A 22,950-nucleotide genomic window follows, 5' to 3' on the forward strand; every position below is an offset into this window, starting at 1 on the left:
CTTCATCAATTTTGAAAAAAAATGGCTTTATTATTATTATTATTATTATTATTTTTGTAGAAATAACCATTTCTTTTAAAACATATTGTAAATGCTTGAAGTAGTCAAAGACATTTACATAAAAAAATGGTTACTCTTCAAACAAAAACACGAAATGATATTTCTATGAAAAAATATTTTTCCCTGGATATTTTTAATAATTTTATTTTTTTACTTTATAAAGAAATCTAAAATTATATTTTTATATCAGCAAAGTATATTCCAAATCAAGAAATGATAAACCTTCAAATAGATTTTTACAGTTAGATTATTTTTAAGAATTCAATCAATAATGCTTTTAATTTTACAAAGAATTTATGGATATGCCATTTGTGTTTTTCAAATGGTGAGTCATCTTCCTTTTAAATATGAATTCCTTTTCAATTTTTTGTGTACGTGGCGTTTAATCATAGGACTTTCCAACACCTTCACCGCAACAGCCGTGTACCGTAGCGCAGTAAAAACTCTCCTTTTTTCTTACACGCGTTTGGTTTTCGAGAAAGTGTCGCTGGGGAAAATTTTGATTTTTCTCGAGAAAAACCTAACCTCCGCAATGACTCATTGCCCTTCTCATCCTTGTTTGTGACGCCGTCTCTCTGCAACTCCTCAACGACCGATGCAGTCGAGATCGGCAATCTGACGGCCAGCGATTACGCCCAAGCCAAAGATCCGATTCTCTTCTCTCTTTTGCCACAGGTATACATATCCCTCTCTATCTCTTTAATGGAAGTGTAAACGAACGTCGATGTGAATTATATGCTGCACCGCTCGGTTTGACTGCTAAGAAAATGCAGAAAAAGGAAGGAATCGGAATTTTGAATGTAAAGAGGTTTTCATTATTTTTGGAACCCTAGAAATGAAGAGACTCCTCTCAACTGAGCATGCATACAGCTATCCAGTTGAACTGCTATGAGTTTTGCAATTTTTTCGTCGGGAAAACAAAAATACAGAAAAACGGTAGTCTCAAAATTTCCTTTTCTTTTCTTTCCTCTTTTCTCGACAACCAAACGGGGCAATAGGTTTTGTTAGGGTTTCTCCAATTATCTTCACTCAGCTGCGGCTCTGTTTCTCCTTGTTCATTTTTTTTTCTATACTGTTGGAGCCTCAATTGATGAAGCGACTTGCGTTGTATTTTATTTTTTATTTTTTCAATTTAGTGATAATAATTTTGCTTTTGTTGATTGCCGTTTCGTAAATGAATGCGTACTATGATATTGGTTTGGTATATTGTTCTTGCTTTTAGCAATTAATGTTATTGAGTGATTGACTCTTCTTTTCCTGAGTGTTAGTTTATCATACTTGCTTTGAAGGGATTCATGAGATAGCTGTGTTTGAATGTGTCTCTAGTAATTGTAGTTTAGGCTTCATTTTCTACGAGACTACAGAATAACCAATTTCAGTGACAAAATTTTGGAATATTTACAACATTCTCCATTTTGTCAAGAGAAAGAAAATGTTTCCCACTGTTACACTGAATCCAGATAGTTGGGTTTGGTTTAGTGGATGTTCTCCCTCTTTTGGTGGTTTTGTTGATGGAGTGGGTGCTGATAGCAGTGTTGCGCTCTTGCTGATGGTGGTTGTATTGAGATAGTAGCCACTTTCTGGGGGCCAGTGGCTTTGGTTGGAGGCCAGCTTATCCATTTTTTCTAAACAATAATTCAAAGGAATAAATAGTTTGCATGGCTGGAGGCTTTCTCCAGTTTTATAGAGTTGAATTTTTCATCCAGTGTTTTCCTCCATTTCCTTGAGGACCCAATTGAAGTGTTACTCTTCTTTTGTTGATATAATCACCGTTTGTCACTTCTTGTGATACCCAAATCCTTCACTGGTAAAATGGCATCTGTGCTTAACATGAAGTTATGCGGTTGTCAGGATATGATATGTGATTGATACTAGAGTCCAAGTCAAGTTTTAAACAGAATTATTAGCTTGAAAACCTAGCAAGCTCTTCAACTACACAGTTACCTATCTAAAAAGCTCTTCAACCACACAGTGAACATCTTCTAGGGAGGGTCTTGGAAGGGGAGGTGTTGGACAGATGATCCTCATCTCCAGCATTTTGCTTAAGGTAGCTGTTCAATGCTCAGACATGCTTATTCCTCTTAATGGCCTTGGATATCATCCTTGCATTAGATCTTGAACTTTAAGGGGTCTTAAGAAGGACTAAAGCTCCAGGGTTGTAGGCTTCTAGCTTAGCAGAAGTGCCCTCTAGAATGAACTAGAGGTTTCAAGTTCGAGCCTCCCAGGCATTTGAGAAAAGGCCTTACTATTTCAGTAATCCCGTCCCTGACCAACGCAGGAAAAAGACATTATTCAGGATTAATTTTTTTCTTTTATGATTTATATTGTTATTTCATCCCTATATTTAATATTGCAATATTTCAAATTTATTTTGCTCTTTTTTGGTGGTTGAATGTTTCCTTTGTTTTCTGTTGGTCGTGGAATGGATGAATCATTGGTTTATCTTTGTGAAAACTTATAAATAATCTTTATTTTTTATGATTGTTAAATCAAACTTACACAAACTAACTACATATATCCTAAGGTGCCCTGTTCAGACAAATCCAATATTTAGAAACATTTTTTCTCGTCACTTGTAGAGCATGTCCAAGTAACATAGTTCATGACTAAACTCAACTCTCAAAAGCCTGAACCATCTATTTGAGTTGGCTGTTAGCAAGTTGATGTTTCCTTTCCAAGCAGAATGAGGAGTAAGTTCTATAGGATCCTCCCACGACCATAACGTTAGAATGCTCTATGATGTTGCCTCTTTCTAGCATTCTTGTGAGGTTAGAACTTTCAACTCAAGAGCCAATCAAAACCAGATGGCTTCGAGAAAGTCTTGATAATCCCACCATATAATTTTTGAAGATGCCACCAAAATTCATTTGAAGAACACCAATCAACCTTGAGCTTAAGACTTCGATGAGGTGAAGGAGACTGTTCAACCGTGATGATCATCCCCCTTTATGAGTAGGAAATACTCTCCCCTAAGTCAACCACAGACCTCCTCCTGTCCTCAAAGATTCTAGCTTTTTGCTAAAGCCTAAAACCCCCCAAGATATCTAGAATGACCTTCCACGGTGTCCTCCTTTTTGGGCTGCTCCTGTAATGTTGGAACGAGATGACCAACATTTTCGCTATGCATTTGGGGGCACCCCATGCTTGGAAAAGGAAATGACATCTGCTGTAACTCTAATCCTTAGGAGCAATGAAGAAAAAGATTGTCTACTGACTATCCATCTCCAAAAACAGAAAGCAAAGGGATGATAGCTTTACAGAACCTCCTAAGCTAGATTAGATGATTGGTATTAACTTTTTGTCAAGCATCAACTAATTAACTTTCATAGGAAGCTTAGGATCCCAACTTTGCTTAGGGAACAGAATTTGAGTGCCAAATTTTTGAGAGGCAACAAAAGAAAGCTTTGGAGGAAATGGGACCTTAGGAATCCAATGCCCAACACATCTTTGGGGCGAGAAAAAGAAAGAGAGGTATTCTAAAATTTTTTTCATTTTGCTTTATTTTTTTAATCAGTTTTTGAAAATTTTGTTTTCTTTAATATTTTTTTTTCTTATAAATAGGTGAAAAAGGGATAAAAAGCACCAAATGATTGATAAACAAGATGCTATATGATATAAAAGAAATCGGAACCTGTGTTAGCAGAATGAGGCCTAAGATCCATATGCTGATATCGATATTTTATTGAGATTCTAAAACCTCGGTTTGGTATTTGAATTTTGCAATATGACCAACTGTGTTGCCTGATGGAGGAAGAGAGTAAAAAAAGTCCCTAAGGTATGGCCTCACTAGTTGATTGATATAATGCTTGCATGGTTGGAGAAGTGGTTTTGGGTTCTAGATGGATTATGGATAAAGTAGGATGATGCTTAGTGATAAAAAATTACTAAAATTTCAAATGGTTTCTTGGTTTTCTGGACAGTAAGGGGGTGTTTGATAACCAAAATAAGTGCTGATTTAAAAATTAGTGAGTCCCCCTAATTAAGTGTGTTTGATGACAAAAATCACAAACCACTTAAAACTAAAAACCATCTAAAAACCGCTTAATACATTAAGTAATTGATGTGCCTATTCCAAGTGCTTTTTAATATATTTTGCCTTTTACCTATCAGTAAAAAAAACTCTTGTTTTAAAATAAAACATTAATTTTATCTCTTGTTTTAAAATAGAACATTTTACTATTGAATATTTATTACAGTAAAATTGAATTACTTTTAAAACAAAACTTTTTTTAAATTAATCATTTTTAAAAAAAATTTACTCATAGAGAAATTCTTTTATTTAGTCGTACTTTGATCTATTTCTTGTATTTTGTGGGAAGGACCCCTCATCCTTCTCATGTACTTTTTCTTCACAATTAATGCATCTTTTGTTTCTAATTAAAAAATAAAATGATTACCATTTTACTCATTGTCAATTAAAGGAGTTTTTGAAAGCTTTTTTTTTTCTTCTTAAAATAGTGATAAAAAATGTCAAGTACCATTTTAAGAACCTTAAATATCAGCAATTTTGTATATATTTTCATAAGTATGTGTACATATGATATACATATTATATATATATGTGTGTGTGTGTGTGTGTATCATATGAACATTTCAAGGGTTTTTTTTTTGGAAACCGTTCCTCAAAATAGTTTTTTATTCTTAGAATATAAAGCAGTTTTCTAACTCAAAAAATATGTTTGGCAAAATTTCTGTTGAAAAAAGTTTTTTGAGAATTTGTTTTGATAATAAATTATTTTTAAAAACAATTTTGAGGTGTTTTTAGGTGTTTTTTTGTAGAGTATTTTGAGAAACAATTGAAAATATAGAGAATACTTTGGGAAGTTTTTTATTGTAAATAATTTGCACAGTATCTTCATTGATAATAAGTTAAGAAAACTATTTTTCATATTTGAGTTCTCAATTGTTTTTAAAAACTGTTTTTTGGGAGCTGTTTTCAAAATAATTGCCAAACAAGCCATAAGAAAGCATACATTCAAAGCTAAATGATCAAGCTATCCCTCTTAAGTCCATTATCCAAGCCTGGCAGGGTTGCCTAATTGGTTTGGGTGAATGCTAGGATGTGTGGTAGAGGCGCATGGTCCCAGGTTCGAATCTTGTCGCTAATTGAATACCTTGATTTACCTGATGCTAGTTGTTATCAGTGCGGTGAGCACCCCAAGATTTGGGTCCCCATGGAGAGTCCTAAGGGCTTGGTCATGGAAGTTTCCTCAGTCATAAAAAAAAAAAAAAGTCCATTATCCAAATTTGAGCTCCATTTTCATTTTATGTTAGGAAGTTGTCTATATTGGTATGGAAAATTTGTTGCGGAAGCAAAAATAAAACATAGAGAAATAGAGTATAGAACATAAAATGTTTAAGAGGAAACTTCTAACAAAAATGACTTTTTAAATATAATTAGATTTGGAATAGAAGCCATAACTAGGAGGTTCAAGATAATAAAGACTCCTAGAAAACATAAGCTCTGGGAAACATGCTTATGAATTCCAATCCTACATGTCTCATAGTTTCTTTGTTGATGCTCCTCTGTGAATCTTTTCCTTCACTTCAAGAGAAACTAAATCTTCATCATTGGATGGAAAATCAATTGCTCATGGGGCTGAGTTCTCATTCTTGAAGAGAAATTGGGAAAAGAGCTTGGAGGAGAAATGGCCTCTATCCAATGATGAACATCTCTCATTCCAAGTAGAAGGAGAGAGGTGTTTCCCCAAAAAGGAGGTAGGAAAACTTATCACTTTTTCAATCATTGATGTTTTCATAAAGATCAAGGTTTCATGAGGAAGAATCACTGGATGAGGAAGTAGGGTTAGAAATGGGAGCTTCCTTTTGTCTTAAAAGGTGATAGAGATGTGTACCACCTGACCTCTTAAATGCTCGTGTATCAATCTTAGATGTTCATGCATCATTGCTGTTTTTTTCACATCGATTTCAAACCTTAGTCAATATATTGAAGAATCAGTGTAAAGAACTATTTTATCAATTAATTTATGTTTTTAGACTTTCTAAAAAGGTTTTATTTATTTTTATTTATTTAGTATATTGATGATTATAAATTATGATTAAAAATCTTCACTATTTTTTAATAGGTTGAGGTCACATAATATGTTATTTAACCAAAAGCATATATGTATTTAAATTTATTAAAATATAATGTCTATAGTTGGTTTAATCATTGACATACAAGTTACTTGAGTTCAATGAAAAATTATAGATTAGTTTGGATCAAAAAACAAAATATAGATTAGTTGTATACAATGTTAAAATGAATAATGGAATAGATTTATCTTGTAACCGAAAGTATTTTGCTAAAAGAATGAAAGAATTGAAGGAGATAAGAAGGATGAGGAATCTTTCAGTAAAAGACAAGACCCAACCTAGAGAAACCAAAGTTCACCACCACAAAACCCCCCGAACAAGAATTCTAGACAAGGAATGTCATCCTGAAGAAAACATTCTGAGTATGCAGCTCCTAAAGCTAGGAAATCTGCGTCCTGGTTCCCCCTTTATCCTTTCTACTCGTGTATTCAACAGTTTAGTAACACCTATGATCTCTCTCTCTCATAAAATAACTACTGTACCAAGATCTCATCTTTCCCTGCCCATCCTGGAAATTACCTTTAGCTAGCACACAATGCTGGTCCATTCTCTAACAGTTTTAAATTTTTGTAACTAGTTCTTTAACATGGTGTTGGAGCTCTAGGCCATAAAAATCTTGAGTTCGAGCTCAAATTTCTGATTTTTCTGTGCAGGTTGAATCTTCAGGTGAGGGTGGGTTTTAGCCTGATTTATATTGCTGGCCCATTCCTCAATAACTTAAACTTTTGGCTTAACTAATTATTTAAAATACTACAATCAAATCTCTCTCTACCACGAGCTTTTAGATCTGCTGCCTCTTGGACACCTGCAAGACTTCTCACAAGGTCATGGCCTGCAGGTTTTGAGAACATAAACAGAATATTTCCCCTTCCATCTCTCTTAGGCTCTCCAATTACTATCGGATCTGAGGTGCTTAAAATGCATTGCCAGAGTGAACTTTCACCTTTTCCAAATGGGCTGCACTGGCAGGCAATGTGATCAGAAACCGCCCTTGAGAATAATGTTTCCTTCCTTCTGCCAAAAATATTCTGAAGGAACCCCTTCAACTCTTAAACTGAAGCCCAAAGAAAAGACAAGTTTGTTGTGTGGCATAAAATTTCCATGAACAAATAGTCCCTTCAAAGATCATGCCTTCCAAGCCAACTTACTGAAATTGTGGCAAGAAGGGCAATGACATGTCTCCTCTTCATCTTTTTTCTGATACCTGTAAGCAGGTTTCCATTTAGGAAGGAAATTCCCCAAGTCACTGAGGCCATGATAGACAGTGAAAAGAGATGTTGCCACAAGTAATAGGTGTGGGGAATGGATGAATGAATAAATAAATGATCAATGTCCTTGCTCTATGCATGAACACCCATTGAGAGATGACACTTTATTTGGTCTTCTAACCAAAAAGTTGTCATTAACTCATTGGAATTCTCCTCCTTATCAACTACCGAACCCCTAATTTATGAGGAACTTTGCCTTCCAAATCAGCTTGGTTGTTGTTGAAAGGACTAGACCACCTACCCCAAGAAGGAACTAGAACAAGTTAGAAGAGCTTTATTACTTTCCTTCCAGTTTTCTAAATAAAAATCTCAACCTCATACTGCAGTGCCTATAGAATTACTAAATTTCTCTACTACTGAAGTTAAGAACCACTCAATTGCATCTAAGCACTAAGCAACATTAGGGTGGTCGTAGATCTTGCATTGTGTTTTTTTGTTTGAAAAATATGGATGCTCTGTGAATTTGCGGTTTAACCTTTAACTTCTAAGACTATCTTGTTCTTACCCTAGATTGGTGGACTGAATCATATGATATTTAGTGAACACTAATCCACCTTAGTACATGACGTTCATGGTCTAGCCTAGACAAAATGGTTAATTTTTGTTATAGACTGACGTCATCATCTTTGTTTTTGACTTGGAAGGCCTGTTGAACATCATTCTGTCCTACAAGCTCTGCCAAACCTTGAACCTCCGTCTTTAGGAGAGGGTCATCAAAAAGCTCCAAAGAAGTAACAGCCCTAGAAATTGATTTTATGGCTGGAAATGAAAAACGTTTAAACAAATTCCACTGGGGTTGGGACCATGACATCATTATGAACATAAAATCCCAAGGTATTGAACCCCATAAAGGGGCTTGCTCAACTTAAATGGGATATGATTACTTTTTTTGGTCTAATATGCTTGTCAAGACATTGTCCTCATTCTGTTCTGGATTTTATCTTCAATAAAACTAGGCCAAAAGAAGCTCTTGTCATGGTGAATCTTATGATGCATTGGTGATGACTACAAAATGCAGTTTGAGTAGTAAAATCTTATTGTATGAATGCATAAGCAGGTAAAGAATACATGTGCAGCTATTAAAGAAGAAACAACCCATAAAGAAGTTAGCTAGGACCAATCAGGGCATTGGTCATGATCTAGAATATTTCAATGGCTCATAAAGATTCATTTATAGGTCAGGACGGCCTTAAAGGCCTATGTGAGATTCTAACAACATCATGACATTCTCAGTTATCTCTTAACATAGCTATCTTTAAGCTCTTTAACTGAAGCCTTAGGCCTAATGAATCACTTCGATTGCTTGTGCTGATTGAACAAGCAATTGAAGAGTTGGAAGGATTGATTGGAAAATAGAATACAGGAAAGAATAAAGATGGAATAGGGGAACATAATGCATTCAAAGCCAAAGGGATAGATTTACATCAAATGATTTGTGGAGGGATGGCTAATAGCCAATGCCATTGATTAGGATGGAGAACATACAGTTGGGTAGGGCAAGCAAAGAGATCATACTAAAGAACTAAAACCAATATTAGTGTAAAGCAACAAAAAACAAGGATCTGATGGGTACCGCATACTTGGAATGGAGGGATGGGCACATAGCTGAAATGATAGATAGAAGAAGGAAGCTACGTTCTAAAGGAGATTCTATAAGCAAATGTTAATGATAGAACTAGGTCAGTATGATCAATATAAGACAAGGACAAACACCCAAAAAGAGGGCTTAATTAAGCAAGCAATAGGATGCCACTAAACAAATAATGTTAGCTCAGTCCTAATTTATAGCCAATCTCAATAGAAATTCTTGGAATGCCTCTCTTTCATTGAAAGAAGGCCTATTTCTTTTGGGGTGGCGAAATTTTACATGACTCATGAACTTAACTTGCTTGTTATGAGTTTTAATTGAGCTTAATAACATTCAAGTCAAATGCATAGCTTGTTTAATAAACAATTTTTGTTTAGGTTAATTTGTATAATTTGAATTTGACTCAAAATAACCCATTTAATGGTCATGTCATTTTAATCCATCTAATCACTTATTTGACCAAATTTAATGCATCTAAAACATTTTTTTTTTCCTTTATCATCAAAAACACTAAAAATTAATATTATTTTAAATTTATCAAATGTTAGGGAAGTGCGAATGGGTAAATACACCCTAATTTCAAATTGAAACTAGCTTTTTTTTTATCATGATTATTAAAAAGATTAATTGAGCCATAAACATGTCAAGTTAATAGGTTCAGCATGCTGTGACAAACCTCACCCAACTTGACTTGATAATTAAAATACATGTCATGTCGTGCTATCTCTTTAATAGTCACGTTGTATTTGTGTTCGTATTTGCATGTTTAACCTGATTATCATTTGTGTCATGTTTGAATTGACCCATTTGATCAAGTACCTGTATCATGAGATGACACAAACACGACCCACCAACATGAATTGTCACTCCTACTATTTCTAACAAAGATTAGGTTCTAAGAAGACTCCTATTTGAAGACATTACATCCTTGTGATCTTAGAACGAACATTTGTCTTTATGTTAGATGTTTGAATGAGTAACTTGTATTCAACTAGTAAACATTTTCTAGCAGATTAGATGGGTGGCAGAAGGCGTATTTATCTTTTGGAGGCAGGATAACTCTCATTCGATCTTGTCTCACTCATATGCCTTGTTACTTCCTTTCCTTGTTTAAGATTCCCGCCTCCGTGGCAGTAAGAATTGAGAGGTTGCAAAGAGATTTTTTATGGTCTGGAGTTGGGGAAGGCAAAAGAGATCATCTAGTTAGTTGGGAGGTAGTGTGTAAATCAAAGATGAAAGGGGGTTTGGGGCTTGGAAGGATTTCCTTACGGAATTCCGCTCTCTTAGGGAAATGGTTATGGAGGTATCCAAGGGAGGGTTCAACATTGTGGCATCAGGTCATTTTAAGCATTTATGGATCACACTCTAATGGTTGGGACGCCAACACTGTTGTTAGATGGTCACATCGTTGTCCTTGGAAGGCTATTGCACAAGTTTTCCAAGATTTTTCCAAGTTTACTCGGTTCATGGTAGGAGATGGGGATAGAATTCGGTTCTGGGAAGACTTGTGGTGGGGGGATCAATCTCTGGGGGTTCGTTTTCCAAGACTACTTAGAGTAGTAATGGATAAAAACATTCCTATTTCTTCAATTCTCGGATCCACTCGCCCCTTCTCTTGGAATTTTAACTTCCGTCGTAACCTTTCCGATTCCGAGATAGAAGAATTAGAAAGTCTCATGCAGTCTCTTGATCATTTACATTTATCACTTTCGGTTCCAGATAAGAGATCTTGGTCTTTATCTTCTTCAGGACTTTTCACAGTCAAATCTTTCTTCCTTGCCTTATCCCAAATATCTGGTTTGCCTTCAGTTTTCCCTACCAAGTTAGTCTGGAATTCTCAAGTCCCTTTCAAAATCAAGTCCTTTGTCTGGTTGGTGGCTCACAAGAAGGTTAATACTAACGACATGTTACAGTTGAGAAGACCCTACAAAGCACTTAGTCCCGACATTTGCATGTTGTGCATGGAGCAGGGAGAAACAGTAGATCATCTTTTTCTTCATTGCTCTATGACGATGGGGTTGTGGCACAGATTATTTCAGTTAACAGAGATAGATTGGGTTCCTCCTAGGAGCGTCTTTGACATGATATCTATCAATTTTAATGGTTTTGGATCTTCTAAGAGAGGGATTGTATTATGGCAAGCTGCGTGCATTGCTATATTATGGGTGGTGTGGCGGGAAAGAAATGCAAGGATTTTTGAGGATAAATCAAGGAATTCAGAGAACCTTTGGGACATGATTCATTTCCTTGCTTCTCTTTGGGTTTCTTGTTCTAAGGTTTTTAAGGGGATTCCCCTTAATGTGATTCACCTTGATTGGTTAGCGGCGTGCAACTCCATTGGGTTGGCCTAACTCATAGTAGTTGTCTGTATCTACTTTGTATTTTCTCGTACTTGTTTCATTGTAGTTCTGTTTTCTTGGGGGGGAGGATTCCTCATCCTTCTCTTGTACTTTTCCTTATATTAATATATGCCTTTGTCGTTTCCTATCAAAAAAAAAAAAAAAAAAAAAAGTAAACATTTTCTACATGCTTGCTAACTTGCACTTGCATCGCATGTTATTTGTGATATTTTGCTCTATTGTTCCATATTGTCCTTTTTATCATTCCTAAAAGTTTCATAGGTTACATGTTTTAGTTTCAAATTCAACATCTATTTCTCCTTCGATATTTGTATGTCTTTTGACTTACAATAATACTGACAGTGATAGTTTCCTTCCTTGGTTGGAATGAGGTTTTTTTTATTTTTTTTTTATTTTAATAAATTGAGATGAGGTCAAGGGATTGTTTTAGTTATATTATATGTTATATGCTAATCAATTTATGGTTTTTAGAGCAAGCCTAGGAAATTGGCAAAATGTCCATAATTTGTAATGATATTTCAAGGATAATGTAAGGTTATTGTAGATCACTTACTAAATGTACATGTCTTAAGTAATTTGCTATTAAATGAGATGTTCTAGTGAAAAAAAGTATTAATCACTAATTCTGTCTTACTGAAAAAGGGTAAAGCTTTTGGTGTAATTTCTTGTGTTTGCTGATGAAAATCAATTAAGAGTGCAAAGATCTTAATAGTGAACGTGATTATAATGAAAGTTTGATTAGTTTATGTTTGACATACAACTATGGATTTAGTTAGTGGGCCCTACAAAACTCAATTCTTTGATTGACTGGTGTTTTAGATTAATTGATTACATTACATAGGAATTGATCATGGGAAAAAACAAATAAACTAGCCTGTGAGGCTTGGCTCAAGTGGCAAGAGTTGGAGATAGGGAAAAGGAAGACTGTTAGTTCCAATAACCGAAAAAAAAACATGAAACTTATTTTGTTGACCGATGAACAACACAATTCCTAAGTCCTAGCTATTTTTCGATGGCTACATTAAACCTTTTCTTTAACCACTTAATTATATTTTAGAACCACATCCTGTATTGAATTCTTTGTGATGATGTTCTCACATATCTATTTTTGTCTAACTCTTTATCTTTTGGCATCTTTAATTCCCTCTTGCATACTGGTGCATAAGTGGGCTTGTGCTAGTTAAGCTTTGATACCACTTGCTATGTAGAAGCAAGTAAACATTAAACAAGAAATAAAAGAAAAAGTGATCACATGAGAACATAAATTTAATGTGGTTTGGCTAACCATGCCAACTACATTCATTGATGAGGGAAAATCATTCTACTATATCGTAGAGAATATCATAGAGGATAAAAAAAATAGATACAACTATTGAGCCTTCAAGCATCCCAACTTTCCCTGCTATCTATAATTGAAACTTGATATTTTTCTCTCTATTGAGTGTTGCTTACTCTTTGGCATGTCCCTACTTGCTTGGTATAAACTTTTTTTTTATAGGTAAATAAGCAAATGGATTAAAAGCGCAAGAAAGCACACCAAGGACACACGAAGTATACAAAAAGTGCCAAAAAGCAAGTGAAAGGAGAAAACGACAAACTACACCTCGAACCAAAGGGCTCCTAAACCAACAACACTAAGCCTTAACAAGCTAAGGACAACAAGACAAACAAAACCAAGCTGCCACCTGGCTCCCAAACCCACAATTCCAAGAAAAACGAGGAATCCACCCTCTATGAAAACCACCTTTTCCTCTCCACCTCCCTTCCCTACCTAAGGCCCTATCCCGGGCTTTCAAAAACCACATCCAATTCATACTTTTCCTTCGTCTTCCTTTGCCGCTTGAGAGGTTGTAATTAACTAAGCAATCCAACTTTCTAAGCTCCCTTTCAAAACAAGAAGCAAAGAAAGGCCTCCTCTTACCTTTAGATCCCACCACCCTTCAACCCGTTCGGGCTTCCAACTTTCTCAAAAGGGAGTCTAACTTCTTTTTCAAAGCTTCCACAAGAAAACCTAAGTACTCACTGAAGGAGATGAAATTCTTGTAAGAATCGACGAGGTCTCCTTTGATTTCACTTCCTTCCCACCCACATTTTCACCGCACCCAACTGGGTGTGCACTCATGATATCGGAAGGATGAATCTTTAGTGAAACCAAATCCAACCCCACACTAGAAGACAGAAGCAAGGGCACACCACACTCATCCTTTCTTTCGAACTGGAACTCCTTGGTCTGCTTCCTCCAATGGATAATATCTCTCACCAACAAGTACCCCTGTCTTTGGGAGAAAAAGGAGACATAGTGAGAGACCTACTCCCCAAGATGAGAGTAGAGGACAAACCTAAGCCTGTGAGACCATCCACTTAAACTAGAGGGCTACATCGGCAGAAGGCGAACCAAACTCAGGGCACTAAGTCGTCAACAAGAAGCATGGATTTGGGAAAAGCTTCTGGGTCTTTGATTGTTAACCAAAAAGACCTTGTATATAAATTATTGGGTCCACTATTGCAAGGGCCCTCAATAGAAAGGGTCTAACCCAAAGCAGGGAAACCAACAACCAAAGTCGGTGAGCATAAAAAGAAAAAGTTGGGCCCAACGTACTCAAAGTCTACCTCTTGTGGTCCTAAAGGGGTAGGGCCTGTGATGCCCGTTGACCCGAAGTGAGCCAAAAAGGGAGACTCACTAAACGATGCCTCACTAACCCCTACAGTCGCCACATCACTACTGCAAATAGAGGGCCTTGAACTGTGTAAAGTTGAGTCAACATGCAAGGGCCCTTTCAACGTTGCTTGACAACATGCATGATTCCCGATGCCCAACCCCACTCGCCTTGCCATGCATGGCCTTCCCTTGCAAGCATCCCTGACCTCCAACACCCTGCAATCCTTCTTTGAAGAAATGATCGACAAACTGGGTAGAGTCTTCACTGTTATCAAAGATGATTGCCTAGGTTGTCTAAGCCATTAGGCCAGGCGGGGCAGATAAAAGTTGCCTCTTGAAGACCTAAGCAAGGTGGCTTCAAAGAATCAATGCCTAGGCGATTTAAGATAAAGCGCAAAGCATAGAGGCGATCGCCTTTGACCATTAGTTAAGATTAAACATACTTAAATTATAATTTCATTCAATCTAACATTAGATTAAACAAAGTATAAGATAAAATATTATATTATCAATCATAGATATGATAAGATGGAGGGCTATCAATCTAGTCTTGATGGAAGTGATGACAATTTTAATTTCAATGATGACTATGATAATGATGCTCAAACCTTTTCTAGAATGTTTAATCTCTTATTTTGTTTTTTTATTTGGCTTTTTAGATGTCTGAAAAATTAGAATATGCATTTAGACAGGATGAATATCTCTAAACAATATGATGTTTCTTATGATGTAGAGTATAATATTTAACACTTTCAATTATTATTACTATTTTGTTAGATTTATAAGGCATCATGAGGGATGAAAAATTAGTAGTGTTGATTGTTGAAGACAACACTTATATTGATTGTGTATTGAATAGGTAAATATATGTATATTTTTTATTGTCTTACTATATAGAGGCAATTGCCTTGTTTTTCACCTTTTGCTTTAGGCTAAAAGGAGTCTTATCGCCTTGACATTGCTTTTTGCTTTTGACAACACTAAGAGTCTCCCACCATAAATGAAAAACATAGACAGAAGATCCTACCATCACATGTAAGAGCCCAGGCATTCTCTTCCTGTTGGGGCATAATTGAATTCTAGCCCACTATAAGTGTCGTTTCTCCTCAGTTTCCACATCCACACCCATAAAACCTCTACAAGCATTGTCCACTATCTTGAAGACTCCATTCCCCACAAGTGCGCAGGGAGCCTAACAACTCTTACCCAAGTTTCACTGGCTGAAACCCTTTCCTTTAAACATCTTGCTTCGGGGCTCCACCAATCCAACTTCACACTTTTTCCATTTATAGAACACCCTAAGTTGTGCACCCTTTTGACGTCCTTAGCGTTATAAAAAACTAACAAAAACAAAACACTACCAAGCCACTTTATATGAAGATTCCCTACCAGATTCTAGTTGCTTCTTACCCAAGAGTCAAAAGAACCCAAGTCTGGAACCTCATCAACACAACTGTCCCAACTACCCACAAGATTGTGCTTCAAACGCTTCAAATTGCTCTCTACAACCTCTTACCCACATTGGATCCAAACAACCTCACCCACTTCCTTCTTCTTACCAATCACAACATCAATATAAGAAACATCTTTGCGTGATGTTTCTCCTGCACACAATCTTCTTTGACCAACAAACCCCTAAATCAACTGTGAAGAGTTGTTTGTTGACACAACACTAATGCCCTCAACTTGCTTGCCAGAGTCTTCCAACCCCCTCCAACACCCCTCCATTCTAGGAATATTAAGGAAAATCTCTTCTCCTCGGACGATCAAATCGAACACTGCAAGAATCTTCCCATGTTATTGCTTTTGAGCTTCAACTTGAAAACCCTTCCCCCTTCTTTCCAATCCAAGCTAGCTAGCATATTGTCACAGTTAGCACAACAAAGTTCTACCCCCTCCAACAACCAAGCAAGGTCTCTCTCGCTAAATCTGATCCAAGAGGAAAAACCCCGACTCCTCTCCACAATCAAGCTAACTACCTTTCCTTTAACCATCTCCTTGAGATCTTAAAGGATTTTGAATCCGCCCCAAACCAACACTTCCCCCCCATAACTCCTAAAGAGCTACAAACCTCTCCAAAGAGCTACATGAGTTCTCATGCAAAATTAGAACTCATGCTTGGTATAGGCTTGTCATGCTAATATCCATCTCGTAACTTTTTCCTCCTCATGACCTAGAATATTTATAGGGTCTTAACAACTTTCCTTGATTCTATAAAAAAATCTATTTTCTAAGGAAATACCAATGTATAAAATACTCTATAATATTTTTTATCAAAATAAACATATACCGGTTAGGAATTTGAGATACTTCCCAACAATCTGTATTTTGGATCAAATTCCATCAAGCTAATCTTCTATCTCTAGTAATACATGTCTTCATTATATATGTGACTTTTCTGCTCATGCCTCTATTTATGCATTTTACTCCTTTGATATGTCACAATCAAGTTAGTTGCCTAATGTATTCCACTTGAAAACTTATCTCAACCAAGTCCTTACTCTAGGTAATGACTTTCTTGTGTACCATGGTATCCTCGTGTGCCACAGTCTCCTTCATACACCACAATCCTCTCATGCATCATGGTATCCTCATGTGCCACATATTCAAATTATTTAAAGTCAATCTTCTATCTCTAGTAATACATGTCTCCATTATATATGTGACTTTTTTGCTCATGCCTCTATTGATACATATTACTCCTTTGATATGTCACAATCAAGTCGGTCACCTAATATATTCCACTTGAAAACTTATATGAACCAAATCCTTACTCTACATGATGACTGTCTTGTGTGCCACAATCTCCTTCATACACCACAAGCCTCTCATGCGTCATGGTATCCTCGTGCACCACATATTCAGATTATTTAACTACTTCATGTTTCCACCTTTTAAGATCCAACAAGTGTGTAGGGGAGACTACACTTGTTCTAGATGATGAACTACATGCTCTAGGTATTACTTTTAACCAAAATTTCTTTTTCAATCCTCCTATGTTTCTTAACTCTTTTAGAAATCTCAATTTGGACTCTAATACCACTTGTGCTAGTGAAGCTTTGTTGCCACTTGTTATATAGAAGCAAGTGGGCAATAAATAAACAAATGAAAATGAATTAGAAAACACTCACATAATAACACAAGATTTAATGTGGTTCGACCAATCATAATAGACAAATTCTAGGCGCCTCTCTCATAGCTAATGAGGTGGTTGACTACTGGCAGAAGAGGAAAGAAAAGGGGCTGGTGTGCAAATTGGATATTGAGAAAGCCTACGACAGCATCAGCTGGAGCTTCCTTATGAAGGTCTTGAATGGGCTTTGGGTCGCGCTGGATGGAATGGATGTGGTGGTGTTTTTCAACGGCAAAATTTTCTGTCCTTATTAACGGGGTCCCAGAAGGCTTCTTCTCCAGCTCTAAGGGTCTACGTCAAGGAGACCCAATTTCTCCTTATCTTTTTATCTTGGGCCTGGAAGTGCTGAGTGCACTCATTAGGCGGGCAGTGCAGGGGAACTTCATTTCTGGTTGTAGGCTAAAAGGTAGAGGGGATGCGGAGATTATGGTGTCTCATCTGCTCTTTGCAGACAACACTATTCTCTTCTGCGAGGCCAGCAAGGATCAATTAACTCATCTTGGATGGATTTTGGCGTGGTTTAAGGCGGCTTCTGGGCTTAGGATCAATCTGGCCAAGAGTGAGCTGATTCCAATAGGGGAGATTGATAATATTGAGGAAATGGCGGTGGAATTAGTAAAGCAAAGCGCTAACGAGCAAGAAAAGGCTAAAGCCCTTTATATAGGGGGCCCGAACGGGCTCCTTTATCAATCAAGTTCTTTCGCGCAGCTCATCCCTTGCTTGTTCGCAACGGCTTTCGCGCAATTTCTCATTTATGCTTGGTTCATTCCCGTCCTGTCCTCCCTTCGTCAATCTTTTTCTTTCTTTTCATTATTCCCCAACCCCTTTCCGGCCGTCGGTCTAATCAATCGGCCCAACCGGGAATCTTGAATCTGTAACGGTCGGAATCAGTACTCAATCTGTATGAAAGATCTCTCCTTCCTTTGAGCTCTGCCTCTTGCAGGTCATGCCTTGTTGGGTTCTTAAGCATATCGGTAAGCAAGAATAAGGGTTGGCTGGCCCCTTCTACTATAACTATAAAGGAATCGATATCTTTCTTTCTATTAAAGATATGCCTTACCGCCCGTGTTAGCAGCTGTTCTTTTCTTCTTTCCTCAACCGGTCATATCTGATCTGTAGCTGGTAGCGACATGAGGAAAAGGTCCGGAATGGCCTATTTTATTTGCTAAATATCGCGAGTTTACGGGGTCAGATGGGTCAGGCCTCTAAAAACATGCGATAATCGGCTTTTTTATTAGCATCTGTCCTTCCCGGCCTGCTGTCGTCAACGGTCCACTTCCTTGAATGAGAGTTGCTCTTCCCGGTCCACGAATACTGTCCGTTGTCCTTTACTTGTTTAGTGGCATCTGTCTGAGGGCATTTGGAATTGTCTGTTTCAGTATTCACTCTTGTAAACGGTCGCAAACGCTCATCTGTCCACGAATACGGTTCCCTTCTTTTATTCAATATCCCGCTTATCTGTTTAGCGAATATCTCCCGTGCTTAGTTAATCGATATCTCCCTACCTTGCTTCATCGATTGAAGTACAGGTGCTTCGGTCAGCATGACTGTAGGTGCTAAAGAAATAGAAGCTTTTTATGCAACAATTACATCAGCAGGATCAAGAGTAGGTATTGGAAATTGGTAAAGCATGACTTTAGTCCTCAATCCATCAATCCAATCAAAACCACTTCCCTTCTTTTATTCAAGATAGCTTTTATTCAATTAGGGCGAATACCTTGTAACCGAATTTCTTTCTTGAAAGATATGCTACTTCCCGGTCGAGCTGTCTTGTAACGGTCTATAGGGTCTTCGGTCAAATTGGTCTTCTTTCCTGTAGTAGTTCATCTGATGAGTTCATCGCGATCTATGGCAATTTGAGTTTAAGCATCGGGCTTCTTAAAGCTATCTTCTGTAGGGATCTCCGATCGCCTTGTATAACTATCGATAAATGGCTTTCGCGCTAGGAGCTCATCCAGATTTCCTAGGCATCAACTTTTAAAATACCCTCATTTCTTCCTCCAGATTTACTAGGCTTAGACTCCCCATATACTGACCTAGTCTCCTTAACTTAAAATCTTGGGATTCTAGCACATCTCTTAACAGTAATTTAGAATTAAGCCCTAATCTAGTTTTGTCAACTAGAATTATATTATCAGAAAATTAAAATGCACCAAGGTACATCTTTAAGATGTGTGGTAGTTCTGATAAAAAAAAGATGTGTATGAGTTCATCCATAAACAGTGGAAAAAGTGAGTTCAATGCTGATCTTGAATGTAAACCCCATTGAAGTTAGAAATCACTTACTGGATTCTCCTCCAGCTCTGTTCACACTAGTTAATACTGTCATGCATTTTCACGACCACATTAATATATCTGATTGTTACTCATTTTTCATCATGAAACTTATTAAATTAATTTGCTACAGAACATATCACACGCCTTTGCTAAGTTGATAAACACCATATGAAGGTCTTTATTTATTTATTTTTAAAGAAGTTCTCTCTTTTTTTATCTCTCTGCTCCTTTCCATCAACTAATGAAGTAAAAATAGAGATCATCTCTTTTATCTCTCTGCTCCTTTCCATAAAACCAGCTTGATTTTCCAATGTTGTTTCTTATCTTGGCCTCTGCAACACTATTCCCAAGGGCATGGGCCTTAAACAAGAGGTCAAATGTAACCTCTTTGCCCCTGCAGTCCCCTTATCCAACTCCCTGATAACTGTTTAAACAACATGACCACTCTGCTCCCCCAAATATATAGGTAAAAGACATTTTCCTGTATTTTCTGGGCATTTTCATTCTTAATATCTTGTTAAGCAAATTTTGCCCATCATAAAAAAAATGTTAAGCGAATTTAGTTTACTAAAACTGCACCCTATTACCTGCACACTTCCAGGCCTCAAAACAGGGATTTCATTGGTAAAAAGCTTGGAATAGGTGTTCTACGTGACATTGCCCTAATTGGGCTATTGCTGTTTTGTTTATTGATAACATGCATGCAATGGTGATTCGGTGAACATATTCCAATAGATAAACTTGATAATTTGGTAGTTTTTGGGGCATCCCCAAACCATGCTTTGTTTGATTGCTTATAGGTATGCAAATCCTTTCTGGCTGATGGTACATATTATTTAGAAGTGTCTGATGATTACCATTTTTTTAACTTGTTAATGTCCATTATTGATGGCAGTGGCTCTCAAATGGTTGGAATAGCGTGTGTTTAATATGAGAGGCCGCATGTATTTGATGCAACAGTTCTTATTATAATGCTAGGAAGGTACTGATTGCCAATCTTCAAAGTAAAAAAATTGGTTGTGTAACTGTGTTTTTAACTTCTTTTTTCTTTCTATGAGTTGGTTTTTTGATTAATGTTTTGACTCTTGTGAAAATCCCTTTCCTCAGCATGTTACCAAAACTACCTTGCTGGTGCAGGGTTTCTCTTTTTCCCTTTCTGGTACCATATATAACACGGAATTGTCATTTATAAATAAATGCTGATGAAAATAAATATTTTGGCATGTATTTTTAATTTGTCACTGTTTTAATAATGTTAAGCTAATACTGGATCAGTGTATGATTACATTTACATATGTTACTATTGCTGCTTGGATGACAATGGTGTTACTTCTTCACTACAATTTCTGGTAATTGTGCCTTTTAATTAGAATCTATAAAGGTTATCTGTTTTTCACTGACATTAGGAATGGATCATCATGACTTTCAAGCACAGAAAAGGGAGATGAAGCATAAAGGAAGGAACGTCGTATGGTCCATGGCAATGGACAAGTGTTTAATTGAGGCCCTTGTCATTCAGGCTAAAAATGGGAACAAAATCGACAAGTGCTTTAATGAAAATGCATACACTGCTGCTTGCATTGCTGTCAACTCTCGTTTCAACTTGAATTTAAATAATCAGAAAGTTGTTAATCGTCTTAAGACGATCAAGAAAAGGTACAAGATAATGAGAGATATGCTAACTCAAAATGGCTTCACGTGGAACCCAAATACCAAGATGATTGAGTGTGACAATGATGATCTTTGGAAGAGATACATTGCGGTAAGTCAGGTATTTATTTTTCCACTTAAATTTTGCACGCTCCTGTTCATGATACCACATACTTTGTATTGCATGTAGGCCCACCCTGATGCAAGGGGATTTCGGGGAAAGCAAATTGATATGTATGATGAGCTAAAAATTGTCTGTGGAAATTATCAAGCCCCTAGTCGGTGGGCGAGGATGACAGATGGAAGCCAGCCAACTGCAATTAAGAATTGCGAAGATGATTCCGCTTCATACCTTTCACCAAGTTCAGAAGACCTAAGTGAGACAGACGGGACAGAATCATATACTGGACAGCAAGAGTATGCACAGATGCCTGATGGTAGTGGAGATCCTCCTTTAATACAGCCTTTGTCCCAAATTCCAAAACGGGCCCGTGGCTCAGAGGCAATTCAGGATGCAATGCTGGCAGTGGCAACAAGCATCCGACGATTAGCGGATGCTCTAGAGCGGAGAAAAAACTCAGTTGATTCGTCTGAACTTTTACAAGCTGTGATGGAAATCGATGGCTTGGAAGAGGCTAGGCAGATGTATGCCTTTGAGTATCTGAATGCTGACCCCATCAAAGCCAGAGCCTTCATGACATACAATGTTCGGATGAGGAAGATATTTTTGTTCAGGCAGTTCTGGTGGTGGAAGTAGCGATTGATCCCAAGCTGGGGACTTTTTGGATATAGAGTTTAGAATACTATGGAAAAACTTGTTTGGTTAATGTTTACTCATTATTGTCTTACAATTTTATATGGTTGATGTTTGGAGATGAATGTATATATCATCAAATGGTTGCAGGTAATGTTCCGGTTTTTGCTCTTGTTGGAGTGAAGCCTTTGCTAATAGTAGGTTAGAAAAAAGTTATCTTTTCTATTCACTTCTATATTTTTCTGCATCTTATGAATTGATGGAATCACCTCTTGCTTATTATTATTATTAATATTATTACTACGTGGCTTTCTCTGCAATAGATTTTAATGGTTTATTGCCCTAAACAACTGCATCTGTAATTGTAATGGCAGAAGTCTCACATTTGTACATTATGTGCTAAACTTTACCTTCTTTTGGGTGCTTCAAGTTTGATTCAGGATGTGCGCTGATTACAGGTCTGATTTCTGCTCTAAGTGACAGTAGAATCTAGTCCCTTCAAAATGAATTCAAGTGTCTTATGTTCTCTTTCACTCCTTGAAACTATGGGGTTCCTTTGTTTGAGTTGAAAAGTTGTCAGAGGTTCGATAGAGAGGGTAAAATGCTCTTTTTGCAGAATAGAACGCTTGAACGAAAAGAAAGAGAAAATGATACTGGAAACGTAATCTTGATATTAGGGAGTAAGGCTCTATTTGGAGATTGTCATTGCAAATGATTTTTTATTTTCTAAAACAAAAGACTGTTTTCTAACTTTTAAAAAAAAATCAAAAAACAATTTTTTTCCACTTAAAAAAACATTTTTTTTTTCTTTCAAATGAGATAATCAAGATTCATTTCGTCCACAATTGCTCTTTAAGGTCTCTTCATCCAGCCTTCAAGGACCAGCCCTCATGTGGTTTCTCCAACTGCTCTTTATACATTCACTCGGTGCAGCAGTAGAAGGGATTGGAAGCGCTATTCCAAGTGCTTAAGAGATTACATACGAGTATAGATTCGTCGGTTCATTGTCGAGCTTTCGCAATCAAGGGATGCACGACTTGAGGAAGGGCTACCTGAAGACTTCTTTCGGTTGCTCTCCAAATCCCCACCCACTACCATTGAAGGA

At 37.0% G+C, this 22,950-nt stretch overlaps 1 protein-coding gene across 4 annotated transcripts; it reads left to right on the forward strand.

The window, feature by feature from the left end:
* Window positions 1-531: 531 nt before the first annotated feature.
* Window positions 532-21,999, forward strand: LOC100264359 (uncharacterized protein At2g29880). Of its 4 annotated transcripts, none has more exons than XM_019217703.2 (3): window positions 532-996; window positions 20,872-21,203; window positions 21,282-21,999. In XM_019217703.2, the coding sequence occupies exons 1-3, from the start codon at window positions 921-923 to the stop codon at window positions 21,846-21,848; spliced, it is 975 nt and encodes a 324-aa protein (XP_019073248.1). In that variant the 5' UTR covers window positions 532-920; the 3' UTR covers window positions 21,849-21,999. The 4 variants fall into 4 exon arrangements, with proteins under 4 accessions (XP_019073248.1, XP_002275183.1, XP_019073247.1 ...); XM_002275147.5 differs by having other exon boundaries at window positions 598-735; window positions 20,848-21,203; XM_019217702.2 differs by having other exon boundaries at window positions 600-996; window positions 20,848-21,203.
* Window positions 22,000-22,950: the final 951 nt, after the last annotated feature.

Source organism: Vitis vinifera, chromosome 13 (genome assembly GCF_030704535.1).
Source record: "Vitis vinifera cultivar Pinot Noir 40024 chromosome 13, ASM3070453v1".
In the NCBI taxonomy this organism is placed as follows: domain Eukaryota; kingdom Viridiplantae; phylum Streptophyta; class Magnoliopsida; order Vitales; family Vitaceae; genus Vitis; species Vitis vinifera.